The sequence below is a fragment of the Sapajus apella genome, unplaced genomic scaffold (assembly GCF_009761245.1).
Source record: "Sapajus apella isolate SASKATOON/1434 unplaced genomic scaffold, GSC_monkey_1.0 scaffold12, whole genome shotgun sequence".
Classification (NCBI taxonomy): Eukaryota; Metazoa; Chordata; class Mammalia; order Primates; family Cebidae; genus Sapajus; species Sapajus apella.
Window position 1 is genome coordinate 2173783 of NW_022436952.1, and position 13928 is coordinate 2187710.

At 55.2% G+C, this 13928-nt stretch overlaps 1 protein-coding gene across 1 annotated transcript in view; it reads left to right on the top strand.

Annotated features, from left to right (window-relative positions):
* Positions 1–13928, top strand: part of ZNF385C (zinc finger protein 385C) — a 67625-nt gene that overhangs the window by 21603 nt on the left and 32094 nt on the right. Inside the window, exon 2 of the mRNA XM_032279653.1 lies at positions 12347–12598. Coding sequence (XP_032135544.1) covers positions 12349–12598 — 250 coding nt within the window. The 5' untranslated portion in view covers positions 12347–12348. The remainder of the gene's footprint in view (positions 1–12346; positions 12599–13928) is intronic.

Genomic DNA, 13928 nt, shown 5'->3' on the forward strand with positions numbered 1-13928 from the left:
GAGCTACCACGCCCAACTAGAGATGGGATTTCACTGTGTTAGCCAGAATGGTCTTGATCTCCTGATCTCGAGATCCACCTGCCTCGGCCTCCCAGAGTGTTGGGTTGACAGGCGTGAGTCACCACACCCGACCTCACTCGGTCCCTTTCTAGCTATGTGGCCTTGAGTGGGTAAGTTGACTTCTCAGAGCCTCCCCCTCCTTATCTTCAAAATCAGGAGAATAGTGGCCAACTTTCGGGGTTATTAGAGGGTGAAATGAGTGGGAAAAGGCGTGGGAAGGATCTGGCATGCAGAAGGCCAGAGATAGACGGCAGTGTTTTGCCTGCGTGCCAGGCTGGAGTGTAGGGGTGTGTTATTCCTAGGTATCTAGGTGAAGCCACGTCTTTGTGGGTGGCACTAAGCTGGCACCTGTGGTCCTGCTGAATGATTTCAACAGGCTGAGCAGAACAGGAGAGCCAGCAAGTCCAAACATGAGGTCTGGGCCTCCCAGTTCAGGAAACCACCACTCACTCGGGGGCTGGGTTGGGAAGGCTGAACTCACCAGCGCATCATGTGGAAATAGACCTGGGGGTTTCAAGGACCCTTAGCTCTAGGTAGAGCTAGTCCAAGGCTGAAGAAAAGTTGAGGGGTGGGCAGCATTAACAGAGGAGGACAGAGGTAGTGAAAGGTTGTGTTGTCTATTGTTCTGTTCTAAGGACGATACCAAAAGCCTAAAAGTTTAGAGGGCTGTAACTGGGATAATAAAACACCCGGAAACCATTTATTCAACACATTTTTTTTTTTTTGAGATGGAGTATTGCTCTGTCGCCCAGGCTGGAGTGCAGTGGCGCGATCTCGGCTCACTGCAACCTCCGCCTCCTGGAGTCAAGCGATTCTCCTGTCTCAGCCTCCTGAATAGCTGGGATTGCAGACGCGCGCCACCACGCCCAGCTAATTTTTGTGTTTTTAGTAGAGACAGGGTTTCACCATGTTGGTCAGGCCGGACTTGATTTCTTGACCTCATGATCCGCCCACCTCGGCCACCCAAAGTGCTGGGATTACAGGTGTGAGCCACCATGCCTGGCTTATTCAACACATTTTTAACTAAGTAGTTTAGATCAGGTCAGTTGGTTACCATGCAAGGTACCGGGCAAAGGAAATGAAGACCCAAAACTACCCGGGGGGAGGGGGCCTCAGTATAATTGGGTAGCCAAAGCAGGGTCTGGGGGAGACAGTTAAATACAGTGTGATAAAGGCAGTGTTAGGGTCCCATACGAGGTGCCCTGGGAGCACATACGAGGAAGAGGCACATCTTCAAAGGCTTCCTGGAGCAAGTGGCCATGTCGGGGGAAGAATAGTTGAGGCAAATGGGTCTCTTTAGCTGGGAGAAGCGCCCCTTTAGGATGAAGCTGTGTTTCTCTGGCTGTGGAAGGTGGAGGGCGCGTTTTCTGTGTTACCAGGCAGCAGATCTAGGACCGATACACAGCATTGTCGGGAAACAGGTTCCAAACCCCCATTTTAATGAGCATTAGCATCATGGAATGGGCCATCTTGTTAGGTAGTGATCTCCCCATCATTGGCATGTTCAAGCAGAGGCCAGAGGGAACCTTGTCAAAGCTGCTACAAAAGGGACAGGATGACCTCTAAGATCCCTTCCAAGTCCAAACAACTGCAGTTGTCCATGGACAGCCACCGGATGTGGACTGTGACGGAGAGCAGTGTGAGCAGATTAAGTTAGAGGATGCGTGTGCAGTGGTACAGTGAGGTACACATGGTGCACCAGCACAGGCCACCCCACCCTGGGTTTACTTTTAAAAAACATGCTTTATTGAAATATAATTTGCACACCATACAATGCACCCATTTAAAATGTACAGTTGCCGGGCGCGGTGGCTCAAGCCTGTAATCCCAGCACTTTGGGAGGCCGAGGCAGGTGGATCACGAGGTCAAGAGATCGAGACCATCCTGGTCAACATGGTGAAACCCCGTCTCTACTAAAAATACAAAAAATTAGCTGGGCATGGTGGTGCATGCCTGTAATCCCAGCTACTCAGGAGGCTGAGGCAGGAGAATTGCCTGAACCCAGGAGGCGGAGGTTGCGGTGAGCCGAGATCGCGCCATTGCACTCCAACCTGGGTAACATGAGTGAAACTCCGTCTCAAAAAAAAAAAAAATGTACAGTTAATTGTGGATTTACCTTAAAAGTAGAAATGGTTTTGTTATTCATTCAACAACTATTTATTGAGTATCTATTAGGTATGTAATATGCTTTGCCCTGGTGCTGCAGATCACTAGGAAATAAAGGCCTTGCCCTCATGGGGGAGACAGGTCAGGGTCCAAACAAAAGAATTACAACCTGGGAGATACACTAAGAGGGTGGTAAACAGAGTCTGAGACAAAGAGTAATGGAGCTGGGGAAAGAGGGGCCTGGAGAGGTAACATTTAAGCTGGGGGCTGTGACAAGGAGATATCTCTGAATGTCAGGAGGATGTTCCAGGCTGAGGGGATAGCAGGGGCAAGGCCCAAGGCAAGGGTGAATTGGTGGATGGGTGGACCAGGAAGTGCTGGGAGACTTGGTGGCATCCCTGGGGCTCCCCACGTGGGGCCTCCTCTCCGTAGGGCCTGGTCCCCAGGAGGCCTGCCCCAGTGCAAGGCAGGGGAGTGGCAACGCCACTTCTTTGGCTGCGAGAGCCCTCTCTGTCCACTTTCCTCGGCTCTTTCTTTCTCTTTTACCCTGGTATTGTTTCTTCAATAACAGAATGGTGGCAGGGATCTGAGGAGGTCATGCCACCAACCTCTGCCTCTTGCCTTCCCTGGGTGGCTCTGTGCCCCCTGTGTGTGCCCACTGTGTGCTGGACCTGTGCTGTGATCCCCTGGGACAAATCAGAAAGGACTCCCAGCCACAAACACTGGTGAGGTCTCCCTGGCAGATTCTGGCAGTCTCCCCTGACCTCCAGAGACAATGCCTAGGAGCAGCCTGGAGTCTCCCATTTGGTGCCCACTTCCTGTGTGACTTTGGATTCAGTTACTTAAGGTCCACAGTGTTTTTTTTTTCTTCTTTTTTTCCCCTTGAGATGGAGTCTCACTCTGTTGCCCAGGCTGGAGTACAGTGGTGTAATCTCAGCTCACCGCAACCTCTGTCACCCGAGTTCAAGCGATTCTCCTGCCTCAGCCTCCCAAGTGGCTGAGATTATAGGCGCCTGCCATTGCGCCCAGCTAATTTTTGTGGTTTTTTAGTAGAGACGGGGTTTTACGATGTTGGCCAGGCTGGTCTTGAACCCCTGACCTTGTGATCTGCCCGTCTTGGCCTCCCAAACTGCTGGGATTACAGGCGTGAGTCACTGCACCTGGCAATTTTTTTTTTTTTTTGAGATGGAGTTTTGCTTTTCTTGCCCAGGCTGGAGTGCAGTGGCACGACTTTGGCTCACTGCAACCTCTGCTTCCTGGGTTCAAGCGATTCTCCCACCTCAGCCTCCCAAGTAGCTGGGATTACAGGAGTGTGCCACCACCCCTGGCTAATTTTTGTATTTTTAGTAGAGACAGGGTTTCACCATATTCTCCACGCTGCCTTGACCTCCCAAAGTGCTGGGATTACAAGCATGAGCCACCGCCCTGGCCTAGGTCTCCATTCTTTCGTTTCCTGGTCTGTGAAATGGGGATCTGCACCGCTCTGGGGAGAGAGGTTATGAGGTTTGAATGCGATCCCCCCGGCACCCAGCAGGTGGTCCATGAATGTCAACTTCCTCCTACCGCCGGAGTTTCCTCCCAAAAGAGGGCCCAGCTTGCCAGACGATGGGGGGAGGGGGTGCCGGCGGGGCAGGGGAAGGCAGCCAGTTTGGGGCCCCTTACCCCTAGGGAGCCCTCAGGTACGCTGCGCCTGGTCAGCTAGGGGTAGGCGGGATACTCACCCGTGAGTCCAGCTCTTCAGCCAGGAGAGTCCCCGAGTCTCCCCTCTCTTCCTCCCACCCGGGGAGCCCCACCGCCGAACCCCTCTCCCGCCGCGGCTCTCCTGGGCCGGCCGGGGCGGTGCAGCTCCTGGCACCTGCTCCCGCCGGGCCACCCGGGGGCGGGCTCGGAGACGCGGCGGCTGCCCCGAGACGCGCGGGGCCGGGAGCTGCGACTCGGGACCGCCCCGGACGGCCGCGGGCGGCTGGACGCAGCCGGGTTTGTCCGGAGCGCTTTCCAGGTAGGTGCCGGCTCCGGACTCAGGCCGGCACTCCACGCTGCCCATCCCGGACCCACGCGCCGCGGGGGCAGAGCCGGCGGGAGGGGGCCCGCCGCGTGCTCAGGGCGTAGGTGGCTCTGCAGGGCTGGGGGCGGCGGCGGGGACCCTGCTCGCCTGGTGACCTGGGAAGAACCGCAACTTAACCGGAAACTGAGGTCTAGAGGAGGACAGCAAGGGTGATGGCTAGAAGGACTTCCAGCTCCCATCAGGGGGAGGGAGGGAAAGAGGGTGAGACTCCCGCCCTACTCCCACCCCCTTAAGGAGGGGACCATTATCTGGAGACAGGGAGCTCGGCCAAATAACCCACCGTCTTTTCTTAAGAAGTTTAGAGAATCCAAAAGTTCATCCACCCCTATCAACACAGGTGGAATAGAATGGAAGAGGTGGGGGACGGAAGAGCACCAATGATCTTTTTGGGGGGTTGCGAAGAGTACTCGTGCCCCCCACCCTCCACCTGATTCACAGTCGTTGGAGGCCTTCCTGTCCCGCCCCTTCCTGCCCCCAACGTGCAGAAAGTCTCAGCTTCAGCAAGGGGTATGGGGGGGCCCCGTGGCCGGAGCACTCTGCTCCCACCCACAACTCAGGAACAGTCCCAGGAGCTCCCAACCCTCAGCTCTCCCAATCACCACTTGGAAGCGGTGACTATCGGGAGGCAGGGAGCGGGGTTGGAGGGCGCTCCCCTTCTGAGTCTATGGAATTGGGCAGGGAGAGCAGGCAAGGGATAAAACCAGGCTGTGCCAGAATCCTGAGCCCTGGTGCTCCTAGGAGAGGGTGGGGGTCCTGTGAGTGAGATCAGGGTAACAGGTCAGATTTCTTGGGCTTTGCTTAGCAGCAGAGGCAAGGACAAGGGGGTACGGAGACAACCACCCCACCTTAGAGGCAGCTGCTCTGTGTGGTCACTGTCCGTGCAAGGAGTGATGCAGGTTAGAGAGCAAGAAGGACTTCCTTCCTGATGGTAGGGTCTTTGGGGGAGCCTCAGTGGCCAGCCGACGCAGGCCCTGTCTTTGGGGGTGTCAGGAGGGACTGAGGCCCTCTGGAGGATGTAGACAACCAGGGGTGAGGACAGAGCAGACCAGGGAGGGGAGGAGGTGGGGGACAGTGACATCACCTCTGGACCATCCTGCTCCCTCACCTCCGGTGCCCCCTCTCCCTTCCTTGGAGCTGGAGTGTTGACTTTCAGCAGCTCACTTCTGAAATCCCCAGCACCTAGCAGGCCCCAGGGGAAGGCGACAGGCTTCCTCTGTCACCGCTTCAGATGGGAAGACAGACATAGCTGCTTTGGGTTTGCCTAGTGGAACCCTCACCTGGCACCTGCACCAGCTGTTGCCCAGTCCCCGGGCCTCCTGCTCTGGCAAAGCAGGGGCATGTGTGCTGGGGGCTGGCACAGGTGACTCACCTCCTCTGGATCCTCTGAGGGCATTTCAGAGTGTGGCCCTGGGTGACCCCAGCTCCCTGGGCCCACAGAATCGCTGGGGTGGGTGCCACTCTGTGGCGGCCACACCACTGAAGAGGGCTGTTTCCCCTTCCTCGCCCCAGGAAGGTGTCTGCGCTGGGAGAGGGCAGTGGGGAGGTGGCAGGGTGGAGAAGCCAGAATGCTCAGTGGCGGTCCCTCAGGGGCACTCAGCGGGTACCTAGGCCCAGGAGGGCTCGCACTCTGCTAGGACAGGAACAGATCAGGCTTCTCTTCTTCCAGGTGCTTCTCTCTGCAGCTGAGCTGGCGGGGAGGGCCAGGATCCCACACTCCTGCCTGTGACCCCATGAATGACTGGGATGGGGGCTGCCAGGGCCCTTACTCGCTGCCCTTGCCTCATAGAATGGAGGAGACCTGGCCCTACCTACTTGCCTCTCTTTGTGACTCTGAGGCTCAGTTGCCTCAGGTGTCAAGCCTTGAAGGACTGTTCTGAGGATTCATGGAGGCAATGCTTCTGTTGTGCCCAGGGGGTAACAGGCACTTGCCAAGAATCATATACCTTGGCCTCCACCCGCTTCCACCTTAGCAGCAGCTGCTCTGTGTGGCCACTGCAATTCACCCTGCAAAGGACCTAGAAGCCCAATCCCCTCTCTTATTTTATTTTATTGTTTTATTTTTTGAGATGGAGTCTCACTGTATCGCACAGGTTGGAGTGGGGCGGCGCGATCTCGGCTCGCTGCAACCTCTGCCTCCCAGGTTCAAATGATTCTCCTGCCTCAGCCTTCTGGTAACAGGCACCTGCCACCACGCCCGCTGGGATCACAGGCACCTGCCACCACACCCAGCTAATCTTTGTAGTTTTAGTAGAGATGGGGTTTTCTCATGTTTCAGGCTGCTCTCAAACTCCTGACCTCAAGTGATCCACCTGTCTTGGCCTTCCAAAGTGTTGGGATTACAGGAGTGGGCCACCACTCCCGGCCTATTATTTTTATTTATTGATTTATTGTTATTTTTGAGACAGAGTCTTGCTCTGTTGCCAGGCTGGAGAGTGCAGTGGTGAAATTTTGGCTCACTGCAACCTCCGCCTCCCGGGTTCAAGCGATTCTCCTGCCTCAGTCTCCTGAGTGGCTGGGACTACAGGCACCCACCACCACGCCCGGCTAATTTTTTGTATTTTAATAGAGATGGGGTTTCACCATGTTGCCACAATGGTCTCAATCTCCTGACTGCATGATCCACCCACCTTGGCTTCCCAAAATGCTGGGATTACAGGCATGAGCCACTGCGCCCAGCAATTTTTGTATTTTTAGTAGAGACAGGGCTTCACCATGTTGTCCAGGCTGGTCTTGAACTCCCAACCTCAGGTGATCCACCGGTCTTGGCCTCCCAAAGTGCGTGAGCCACCACACCTGGCCCTCTCTCTTTAAAGACAGGAAACCAAAGCCCGGCAGGGCAGGTTCTGGCTCAAGGCTGGCTGTCCAGCCAGCCTGGCTGGTCTCGGAAGTAGGCTGGGGAGGCGGGAGGGTGGCTGTTGGCTGACATGGAGAAAATGCCAGAGTGTAATTGGGCTCGTTAAGGGTTTGAAGAGGGAGTCTCTGTGTTCTGCCAAAGGCTGAGGACAGGACTCGGACCTTCCTCTCCGCTTTTCTCTTTGTGAGAAGCAGCCTTTTCTGGAGGACCCCTTTCCCAGGCTGCAGCAGAAACAACCCTCTGCTGCCTGCTTTCTGGCCTCCATAGTCCTCTCCATCTAGCCCTCTCTGGATAGACAGGCAGGGAATCCCATCACCTCACGGTGGCCAAGGACCTCATGGAAACCCAGGGCCCTGACGTGCACTTGTCACCCAGCCGGAAGAGATGGGACCTCAGAGCCCTGCCCAAGTGCTCCCCCCACTCCACCCGCCAGCTCCACATTGACGAACACACAGGCAGACAGGCAGACAGAACCTGGGCTACACAGCTCTCCCGCGCAGGTGGTGTGAGCCTGCCTTCAAGTGGGTGGCTCCCTCCCAGGGCCCAACCCCCTCCCTCTCTGCAGCAGCCTCAGCCCCATCTCTCAGGGAACATGGGGATAAGAGAGATTTAGCCTGCTTCCTGTAGAAATCTCAGACAAACAGACAGACAGATGGGTACATGCATGTTCTTTTCCCCTGCTTTCTGCTTGTCCTTCCTCCCTACCTCTTTGGCTCTGGCCCCACCTCTTTCTGCCCAGGGTGTGCCCCTCTCTGCCTGGCACTGGGCCTGATAGACCCTGCACGCCCTGCCCCTCCCAGGAGCTCTTCTCCGAATCTGTGGCCCCCTCCCCACCCATCAGTTCAGGTCAGGGCTTGGCAGGCTTTAAGCAGAGATGGGAGAGGGCAGTGGATAAGGACTTGGGCTTTGAGTTCAGGTCCAGCTACAGAACCTCCCAGAGACTGTTCTCTAATCATCTATGCAGTGGGATAACAGGTTAATAATGGTGCTCATCTCATGGAGTTATGACGTTTAAGAGAGATCCTGTCTGGGCATGGTGGCACATGCCTGTAATCCCAGCTACTTGGGAGGCTGGGGCAGGAGGTTCACTTGAGCCCTAGGAGTTTGAGGCCAGCCTGGAGCCTGGGCAACAAGGTGAAACCCCATTCCTACCCCTTAAAAAGAAAAAAGACCCTATGTGCCAAGCACCTGGTCCACAGTAAACCCTCAATGAATGGGGTTGTTATTTCACAAAGAAGAGGTGGCGTAAGCAGCTGGGAGGCAAAAAGAAAGACAGGGAATCTGGCCAGGCAAGGTGGCTCATGCCTGTAATCTCACTTTGGGAGGCTGAGGCAGGCAGATCACCTGAGGTCAGGAGTTCGAGACCAGCCTGACCACCATGGTGAAACCCTGTCTCTACTAAAAATACAAAAATTAGCCAGGCATGGTGGCAGGCACCTGTAATCTCCGCTACTCGGGAGGCTGAGGCAGGAGAATTGCTTGAACCCGGGAGGTGGAGGTTGCAGTGAGCTGAGATTGCACCATTACACTCCAGCCTGGGTGACAGAGCAATACTCCATCTAAAAATAAAAAAGAGAGAAAGAAAGGGAATCTTCTAGAATCAGCTCTTGCATCGTCTTTCCATTTGCTTTGAAGCAAGTCTACTGCCCTGCTCTGGGACTCAATTTCCCCATCTGCTCAAGGCAGCACATGGACTAGGTCCTGTCCAACTGTAGGTCCGGCTAGGGTGGATCATATTGGCTCTGCGTAGGGACCAGGGTTGGGGATACCGAGTTGCCGATACTCAGGGCAGGGTTAGACAGACCCGTGTGCCCCCGTCACTGCCTACCCCTCCACATTTTCTGACTGGGCTCCCCTAGCTTAGCTGGGGCAGTGTGGCTCCTAAGGGGACAGCTGGAAAGGCTGGGTCAGGCAGGGCAGGCTTCGGCAGGCCCAGCAGCCTGGCTGGGGGGACACAATTAGCCTGGAATCCAGGCGGCCCCGTGAGCCCAGAGGCTATATATCACAGAGGTTTAATCAGCTGCGTGGCAGATATTTGCTCTCTTGGGCCATGTCCCTGGCCCGCCTGTCATAAATTGCACTGAGATTTCAAAATACCCCTGTCCCCATGCTGGCGGGGCAGGGAGCTCTTCTTGGCGTGGCCAGGAATATCTCATTCCTCTGAAGCCTCCACCCCGGGAATGGGACCCTCCCCACCTCTCCCCCCACACCACTGCAACACTTGCACCTAAGACCTCCTTCCTACCTTCTGCTTGGAGGGTTGGGGAGGACATGGAAAGGCAGGGGAGTCTCTGTGATGACCTCCATCTAGAGGTGAGAAGGTGCAAAATATTGGTGGGGGGCTCCATGCAGCCATGGGGGCCTTCTTAGAATGGCAGTGACCTCCAGTGTGCCCTCTGTGGGAAGAGCTGTACCCTGGACCCGTGGAATGGCTCCAGGAGACAGCTTCGTTGCCCCTCGGGTGTGGGGGACTGGGGTCTGTCCTGCCCAGTGGGTACCGAGTCTTCACCTACCTTCCCACTGGATGTTCGATGCGCCACCTGTAGGCTATCTATGGTACTGCCGCCCAGCCACAACACCCAGCACTTAGGACCACACCAGGGTCAGATCCATGGTGTGCTAATTTGCTAGGGCTGCCAATAACAAAGTACACAGGCTGGGTGGTACTTAAACAAGAAGATGGCCAGGCACGGTGGCTCACGCCTATAAGCCCAGCACTTTGGGAGGCTGAGGTGGGCAGATGGATCACAAGGTCAAGAAATTGAGGCCGTCCTGGTCAACATGGTGAAACCCGTCTCTAATAAAAATACAAAAATTAGGCCGGGCGCGGTGGCTCACGCCTGTAATCTCAATACTTTGGGAGGCCGAGGCGGGCGGATCACGAGGTCAAGAGATCGAGACCATCCTGGTCAACACGGTGAAACCCCGTCTCTACTAAAAATACAAAAAATCAGCTGGGCATGGTGGCGCGTGCCTGTAGTCCCAGCTACTCAGGAGGCTGAGGCAGGAGAATTGCCTGAACCCAGGAGGCGGAGGTTGTGGTGAGCCGAGATCGCGCCATTGCACTCCAGCCTGGGTAACAAGAGCGAAACTCCGTCTCAAAAAAAAAAAAAAAATACAAAAATTAGCTGGGCATGGTGGCACACACCTGTAGCCCCAGCTACTTGGGGGCTGAGGCAGGATAATCGCTTGAACCAGGGCGGCGGAAGTTGCAGTGAGCTGAGATTGCACCATTGCACTCCAGCCTGGCAACAGAGCAAGACTCCATCTCAAAAAAAAAAGACACCCATCATATGAATTAGGCTCACCCGTATGACCTCATTAACTTAATCACCTCTTTGAAGACCCCATCTCCAAATAGAGTCACTTTCTAAGGTCCTGGGGGTGATTACTTCAACATATGCATTTTTAACAGTTTATTTATTTATTTATTTTGAAACAGAGTCTCGCTCTGTCGCTGAGGCTGGAATGCAATGGCGTGATCTCAGCTTACTGCAACCTTCACCTCCTGAGTTCAAGCGATTCTCCTGCCTCAGCCTCCTGAGCAGCTGGGATTACAGGCATGTGTCACCACATCTGGCTAATTTTTGTATTTTTAGTAGAGACAGGGTTTCACCATGTTGGCCAGGCTGGCCTCGAACTCCTGACCTCAAGTTATCTGCCTGCTTCAGTCTCCCAAAGTGCGAGGGTTATAGGTGTGAGCCACCGTGCTCGGCTAACATATGCATTTAAAAATTTTTTTATTTTGTTTTCAGGCCCATACTGGCTAAACATATGCATTTTGAGGGACACATTTCAGTCCCTAACAGGAGAGATGGGCTCAGTCTTGACTTGCCCAGTCCCTAGCCTTGGGGTTGTCCCAGCCTGAGGGAGAGACACAGACCTTGCTCTCAGGAAGCCCCCGTCTGAAGCAGAGCCAGGAAGCATGTGCACAGATTTTGGAGAGAAGGCAAAATTCACTGAGCAGCCCCAGAATAGAAATGGTTAGAGGCAGCACATCAGGCAGGGCAAGTTTCAGACGTGAAAGGAAAGGAAAGACTGTCTATGGGAGATAGGGGCAGGGACCACTTGAGGGTTCAGGAGAGGTAGAGAGAGAGAGAGAGAGAGAGAGAGAGAGCGAGCACGGGAGCGAGCGAGCATGGGCATGGGGCGGGGGTGGGGCTGTGTTCAGCGGACCCAGGGAGCAAGGCTCAGGTCTCTCCTGAAATCACCAACTGTTGCCTCAGCCTTGGTGGCCAAGACAGCAGGGGGCATCTGGAGTCACGTGAAGCAGGGGTTGGGATGGCTTCACACACTGTCACCATGCGTGAATGTCACCCTGCTGGGTGCAGGGCACAGGAAGGTTGTGTTTTTGGCTGGCGGCTGCTGCGTCTCCAGTAAGCACCACATGCCTGGCTGTCACAGGATTGTCAGCACTTGCTTCGGAGCTGAGAACAGGACTCTCACTTCCCCAAATCTGACTCAGCTGGCCTTGCTGCTGCCTCTGCCTCAGTGCCCACCTTTTCTCCAAGACCCAAGTCCCCCTCTCTGAGCTTTGTTCTGTGCCCCTCCGAGTCCCCAGGTGTTTTGGCCTCCTCGTGTGTAGATATGTCTCTGGAGGAGTCCCAAGTTTTGTTTTGTTTTGTTTTCTTTCTGAAATGGAGTTTCGCTCTTGTTGTCCCGGCTAGAGAGGAATGGCGCCCGATCTTGGCTCACTGGAACCTCTGCCTCCCATGTTCAAGCAGTTCTCCTGCCTCAGTCTTGAGAGTAGCTGGGATTACAGTCATGCGCCACCACAGCCTGCTAATTCTGTATTTTTATTTTTATTTTATTTTTTATTTTTTTAAAGACAGGGTTTCACCATGTTGGTCAGGCTGGTCTTGAATGCCCGACCTCAGGTGATCCGCCTGCCTTGGCTTCCAAAGTGTTTGGATTACAGGCGTGAGCCATTACGCCTGGCCCTAATTCTGTATTTTTAGTAGAGACAGGGTTTCACCATGTTGATCAGGCTGGTCTTGAACTGACCTCAGGTGATCCACCTGCCTCGGCCTCCCAAAGTGCTAGGATTATAGGCGTGAGCCACTGCGCCTGGCCGAGAGTCCCAAATTTTAATGCTGCTTTGCTTGAAATAGACCCCATTATGCGCCCTTCCACCATCCTTGGGCTGGGGTGTTTCAGAGCGATATAGAGAATACAGAGCTCCACCATCTCCAGCCCCTCCTGCTCCCTCTAAGTATTCACAACCATTTGGCCTTCATTCATCTCCCTCTCTATCCACTCAGGTATGAAGCGGCCACTGAGCCCACCCCCGCCGGCTGGGAAGGAGCCCCCCATATCTGAAGCTGCTGAGTGCCCCCCTCGGCCCCCAGAACCACCTAAGCCCAAGCGGGAAAGAAAGCGGCCATCGTACACGCTCTGTGATGTCTGCAACATCCAGCTGAACTCAGCGGCCCAGGCCCAGGTGCACTGTGGGGGGCGGGCCCACCAGAGGCGGCTTCGACAGCTCAGCTTGGGGAAGAGCCCCTCAGGGCCAGGTCAGTGCAGACAGACGCTGCTCCCACAAACTTGCTCTGGGGAGGATCTCTGTCTGGGCCCCTCTGAGGGGCTCTGGGTCTGTGGTCTCCCTCCACAGAGGTCTTTGCATCTGGGGTGCAATGGGGTCTTAGGGTCTGACGCCGCCCCCTGACAATGCCAGAAAACTTTCTTCTGCATCTGGATAAACCTTCTGTGGGACCTCTCGGAATCTGTGGGTCCGCAGGCCACCTCTTGGGTCTTTGTTTCTGGGGACTCTCCCTGTGGGATCTTTTGGGATCAGGACTCCTAAGCAGCACTTCTCCAGCCTGGAGCCCCCTGCTAGCGACAGGCTTTCAGACAAGGGCCTCATCTGCAGGGTGGGTGTCCAGGCTTCTGCTCAGGTCTGTGGTCTCTGAAGGCCAAGGTCAGCAAGGTACATAGCACTGCAACTCAGGGACAAGGGGGAGGCCCCTCTTCCTTTGGCTGCTGGACTCCCGGCCAGGATTTCTACATCTCCCTAGCTGGGGTGACTTCGCAGAGGTTTGGCTGTGAGCTTGGATGGGGCAGCTGGCTGCAAGGCAGATTTCCGAGGGAAATGGGTGAATGCCTCCATGAGAGTGATTGTAGCTGACAGGTGCATAGGGGCCATAGGGAAAATAAGAACGGCCCAGGCTGCTGCGGGCAGAGCAAACAGATTCACATCCAGGCCCAGTGTGGGGAGGTGGGAAAGGCAGGAACTTACCCCCAGCTCCTGGGGGAGGCCAACAGAAACCTACCTTGCAGCCCAGGTTGGCAGCTTTGTTGGAGGAGACTTTCCTGGTGCCCCTAGGAACTGTGCTTTTGCCTTTGTACCCCAAGGGTATGTCACATGTGGTACCCACAGCCCTTATCTCTTTTCACGTCTGTCTCTACCCAAAAGACAGACTCAATCTTGGGGCAGGTGGTGAGCAGAGAGATTGGATTTTCCTTGTCTCCATCCTACAGGATGGTGTGTGTTTGCGTGTGTGTGGAGCGGGGGACACGGTGAGTGCCCCATAAATATCACCAAAACAGAAGACAGCCCTCAAGAGGGTGTCTGAGGCGTCGCAGAAGAGGTTTGAGCGGGAGCAGTTGGTGTTTTTACGTGTCTCTGGCTTGAGGGTACCTGAGAAGGAAAGTGAGGTGAAATGGAGAAAGAGATTCTGGAGCCTTTTCTTTAGCAGAAACGTCAAGACTTGGTGGCAAATGGGATGTGCGGGGTCTGGGGGGGTGTCACGCACAGCTCTAGCTTAGGCAGTGCCACAGAGGACAGCTCAGTTATGAGAACGGGGGCTGCTGAGAGGGAGACAGAACTGGAGGGCCGGTGCTGAC